The 5261-nt window shown below is 48.2% G+C and overlaps 1 protein-coding gene across 1 annotated transcript in view; it reads right to left on the bottom strand.

Moving 5' to 3' along the window:
- Positions 1–1324: 1324 nt before the first annotated feature.
- LRRC45 (leucine rich repeat containing 45) overlaps positions 1325–5261 on the bottom strand; it is a gene marked incomplete at its 5' end in the record, with an annotated part of 9099 nt that continues 5162 nt past the window's right edge. Inside the window, 7 exon segments of the mRNA XM_010023309.1 lie at positions 1325–1586; positions 1998–2145; positions 2240–2413; positions 3336–3428; positions 4036–4128; positions 4963–5033; positions 5203–5261. The exon segment at positions 5203–5261 is cut by the window's right edge and continues 32 nt beyond it. Coding sequence (XP_010021611.1) covers positions 1390–1586; positions 1998–2145; positions 2240–2413; positions 3336–3428; positions 4036–4128; positions 4963–5033; positions 5203–5261 — 835 coding nt within the window.

The following is a 5261-nucleotide window of genomic DNA, read 5'->3' as shown; positions in this document are numbered from 1 at the left end:
CGGCTCCCTCCCTCCTTGTGAGCTGCTTCCCAGCTTCTCTGCTTTGACCTCTGGTCAGAACCAGAACCTGTAGCCACACTTGGCTTATCCACCTGCAACAGCGTTTTAGCCCCAGGCCAGACCCGCAGGATCTTCATCACGGTAACACAGGAGGAGGCTCCTCCCTCCACATCAGCGCACCCCTGTCCAGTGTTACAGCAAAATGCAAAAGCTCTTTATTAAAAACAAACAAGAACAACAACAACAACAAAAAAACCCCAATATGAAACATCACAAACACAAACCAACCAGTCCACACCATCCTCCAGTTGCCTCTTCAAACACATACCCCAAGTTCATTTCTCCCACCAGAGACTCTAGAGAAACGAAGAGGAAGCTCTCACACTGCTGCCTTGACAGAGGTCTCCACTTCCTCCGATTCAGATCCTCCCACCCTCCCCTTTCTCCACACCACACAAGGACATGTTGCCAGGAAAAGGAAGCACCTTCTCCCCGTTGTGCTCTGAGAAGCAACGCGCCAGTGAAGCATCGCGCCTCTGCAGGGCAAGGCACAGAGAACAGCTCTCAGTTCCAGGATCCCAAGAAGCCAGCAGGACGGTTTTGCTATTTGCCATAGTGGAATGAAATCCCTGATGCGTTTTGGCTGTGAGGACTCCAGCCAAGTGCTGCAGCTCACAAAAAGGAAGCACAAGACGCTGGCCCTGATCCCCCACCCCTTCCATGCCAGCCAGTGTGTAGAGGCTTAGACCATGGCCAAAGCCCAGCTGCCCAACAAGGATACGGACAGCCACGGCACAGCAGCCCCCCTCTGCACAGCTGTTATGTATAATGAATACCCACTGCCCCCCACTACAGCCAGAGCCACGAGGGGCAGAGTAAAAGGGCCAAAGCGAGCCCTGCCAGCCACTGCACATGTGGATAAGATCTGGTGTTTCCAGCAGCTTTGGGACCCCATAAGCAAGGTAAATGGCTCCCACTTACAGGGAACTGTAAATGCTGCTTGCTGCCTGTCATTTATCGGGTTTCACTGTGAACAGCCCTGGCATCCAAATGGTTCAGGAGGACTGCTGCCCAGGGAACACAGCCCCTGGTAACCACAGGGTGTGCCAACAGACTGGTGCTGTACAAAAGGACACAGAAACTACTCCAAATGCTGCAGCAGTGCAGGGGAAGGGCTCCATGAGCCTCCATCCCAGCCCTGGACAGCTGTTTCCTCCTCTCCTTTATGTGGTCAGGAATAAGATTTCTGAAGAGCAAGAGAAATTTTCTGTTTGCAGGCCTTTGTGTCACCCCACTCTGCCAAAACTGTCCCACTTAGAAAGAAGGAGCTGTATTGTGTTGCTCACCTTTTTCCTGACAGCAGGTATCTAGGTTCTTTCAGCAATGCTCTCATTTCCTAGAACTGTGGGTTCCCAAGGGGGAGCCCTGCACATACGCCATGATAGCATTCTGCAAGAAACTTGCTCTTTGGGCCTCTTCTTCCCTCATCCTGGAGATGTCAGCCTCTTTCATTCTCAGCTTCTCCAGCAGCACAGAGATTTCACTTTCTTTGTCCAGCATTGCCTCACGGTGACTACTTGATAGGGCTGTGAAAGAGCAGCAGTATTAGTAAAGAAAATTAGGGTGTCCCCAGAATTAACAGGAACAACACATTACAGGCACAGCCAAAGGCAATGGAAACAGGATGATCAACAGGCAAATGAGAGAAGCTGCACGAGACACTGTGAGAGGGTTTGCACAGACAAGATGTTACACTTCAATGTGCAGGAAATCCAAACATTTTGCTTGATGTGCAACTTTGGGTAGTTATCTGAGTCTTGGTCTCTATAAAATGAGGACAAGAATCCCTGCAAATTCATCAGGATGGAAGGTAAAATTCATGGTTGTGCACACAGGCAGGAAGCACCGTTGTCACTACCTGTAAGCGTAGCTAAGTTCCAGGCCCACTGTAGGGTAACTCAGCATTACCACTTGAGAAGCACAAAAGGCTCCATCACCTTTCAGCTGTCTCTCCAGGGCTGCAATCTTCTCTCTCAGCCCGTCCTGTGCTGTGCGTTCAGCCTGCAGGTGTCCAATCTGCTCCTGTAGTTCCACTTTCACTTTATTCACCTCTGTCACTTTCTCTTCTTCCTTACTGTTCAGGTCCTGACACAGAAAGACAAATCCATTAATACCCGAACAACTTCGCCAACATGCTGCGTCCCTGTGGTGACGACAGCTCTACTCCAGTCCGAATCACCTGCTGAAGCACCTCTAGCCGCCTTCTGAGCCCATCAGCGTGCAGGCTCAACTGACTGGCTTTGGCTTGGGCCTCAGCAACCATCTGCTTCTGCTTAAGGCAGCAGTTCTGAGCTTCATCCCGTGACTCGGTCATTAGCCGCAGCTTCTCTTCCAGGCGTTCTAGTCGTTGCTGCTGTAAGACACAAAGCAAAATGAAAATACATCAGTCCCATTCCATTCCTGCAAAGCGATTCTCCCCTTTTTGTTCCCAACATAGTGAACCCTTGGTTGAGTCAACTGGCACTGAAGCAGCAGCACAGGACTTAGCCATAACAGACACAGCACTTCTCCCCTGCGCTCAGGGATGAATCCAAGCTGCTTCCTGCTGCCCCGGGAAACATTCTGACAGCGATGCTGCAACGCTCAGCTTGCCCCTGAGAGACAGAGGCATGTCCTTGACAGAAGCACCAACGCCAGTGCCAGTGTTCACAACTAATGCTTTAGCTTCACTTCCTCCATATCCTAAATGGCTCGAACACTGCTGTAGACAGCTAAGCAAGTCCTGCGTCCCACCACAGACACACATGGCAGCTTTTATTTGTTTGTAACACAGTAAAGCCTTTTTGTTTGTGATGTTAAACTAAGTAAACATTCTAATAGCTTTGGTGTATTTTCCTTATCCCTTGTTCTCTTTCACGGGGTGTTGACTTCATTACCATTTTCACAAAGTTCAATTCTACAGTGACTTTTTCTGTCCAGCAGCAGTTGCCACCTGCAGAAATTTCTCTGAGTCCAGAGAAACAGGAGCAGCCCATGGATGCTGCTGTAAAACAGAAGGATCGACATCTGGCTGTTAGCTTCAGAAGTCAAACGAAATCTGCTATGACAACATCCACATCAATTCTGTTACTACTGAAAAGCACAGCGCAGATGGGGATAGTGGCTGTGTTCCGCAGACAATTCAAAGCAGATTTTTCATGACTTCTTCCTCAGAAATCACACTATTCACAGGCCAGTGAAACCCAGAGAAAGGAGTTACTCAGCAGTTCCCCAAGACAAAAACATAGGCTAGGCAGCCAAATGCACTCCCTCCCACAGACAGGTCTTGTCCTTACCTCCTCCAACCGTGTCTGATTCCGCACTTTTATTAACTCCTCCTCTGCCTGGCCTCGCTCAGTGAGTGCAGCTGCTTTGGTTTGGCTCAGCTCCTAGCACAGAACATGACAGACAGAGAAGCTGCATCACTGCAACGCTCACCAGGAAACATGAGCAGCTTCCCATCACAGGCTACAGCAGGACACAGCAATCTCTCTCACTCAGGGGCAGGGCAAACAAACCCAGATTACCAATACAATTTCTCATCCCAGGATTGCCATTTAAATTCATTGAGAATTTCAGTCATATGAGGCTACATAATGGGTGAAGCTTTCTGAAGAGAGGGGAATAAGAGAGGACAGCACTGGATCTAGCTGGGGGAGAACAGGTAAGGTGAAATATGCTACGCTACTTGGAACCAGATGGGAAACCTGAGAAGTCAAATCCTGGTAAGAAACTAACCACATCCAATGTCATCTTTATTTTTGTTCTATCAGAATCTACAGGTTTCCCCTTGGAACCTTCTTCTTCCTCAGTCCAATGCAGTAAAAATACTGAAGTAAAATTTTAGCTGGTAAACTGTCACTTTCTGTTCCTCCCTAAAGCACAGGACAACTTTTACATAGGTTAGCAACAGAAGACTCCACAGAGCTCCCCTGGCAGTCTTCTCCTGCCACCACTACCTGAGCATTCCATTGCGCCTGGAACATCCGTTCTCACCTCCTCCAGAGCTATCCTGATGGCCTCCAGCTTCTGGATCCTGTCCTGCATGGAATGTTCACTGGCCTCCATGTGCTGTGTCAAATGATCCACCTGTAAAGCAATAGAAACCATTTAAGCAAGTGCCAGAAAACCACTCCTATCTCCAGGCATAGCAGCATGGCGATTCGGCACGAGAAAGGGCATCCTGTCATTGACCCACCTACCACAAAGAAAAACTTATCTCCATCAGAGCTCCACTAGGACACTGCAATATAGACAGAATCTGCCCTCTAGAAACTGGGAATATTAGACAGAGATCCCTTCCAAGCCAAGATGAAAGATGGAGTTTGAGCTTCTATCTTCAAAAGGTACAGAATGCCAAAGACTCATTTTCTACTTGTAAAGTGGCTAAAATCTTCCTGTCCTGTGCCTTTTCTTACAAGACTTTAAAATATTCAATCTACTGGTGTAATTTTATTTTTGAGACATTTCACAGCTCAGTAACACTCCAAAGAGAACCAGTCACAGCCTCTTGTCCTGTCCACTCAGACAGAATCCCACTGAAACATAACGGAGAAGGAGCTAGCAAGCTGACCCCCCTTCAAGGCATCTTTATTTCAGTGAGCATGATGAGACTGCTTATTCATAACTACCTCTGTGCAAGACTGACACAAGAACCAGCCTCCAAGGCTCTAGCAGAATCACATACCACTCTGGCCCATACTCTTGCAAGCTACAAAATCTTAGTCGCTGGTAGAACGTGCTGTGATCTCTTCAACCAGGCGTTGCTTGTAGAAATGGCCTGTTATTCCCAGGGAAGTCTGAGGCCACTAGTTTTAAACTTGTTTAAGAGCAGCTGACAGCAAACAATGACCTCCAGCGGTGTCTGTATGTCAGGACGAAAGAGAGCCTAACCTCAGGATGTTGCAGAAACCCCACTCTTACCTCTTTTACCCGAAGGGATTCAATGTCTTCAAGGCTTTGTTTAAATCTTATCTTCTCCGTCTCCAGGCGTTCTGCAGATTAAAAGCAGACATATCACAATTCTGGCACTATTTATACTCTATATTTATACTCTATCACAAACTCTTCCACCCTTCCTCCTTGGTTGCCTTGAACCATTAACTCATGGACAGTAATCCCAACCCATAGGTGTCCACGAGCTCTTTTTGCTCCTCCGCTTACCCTCAGCCTGCATGGCCCGCAGCTTCAGCTCTGCTGTTGTGTTGGTCAGGTCTTGTTTC

The sequence above is a fragment of the Nestor notabilis genome, unplaced genomic scaffold (assembly GCF_000696875.1).
Source record: "Nestor notabilis isolate BGI_N333 unplaced genomic scaffold, ASM69687v1 scaffold23071, whole genome shotgun sequence".
NCBI lineage: Eukaryota > Metazoa > Chordata > Aves > Psittaciformes > Psittacidae > Nestor > Nestor notabilis.
Note: the sequence above shows the minus strand (reverse complement) of the source record. Positions and strands in the feature narration are given on the sequence as shown.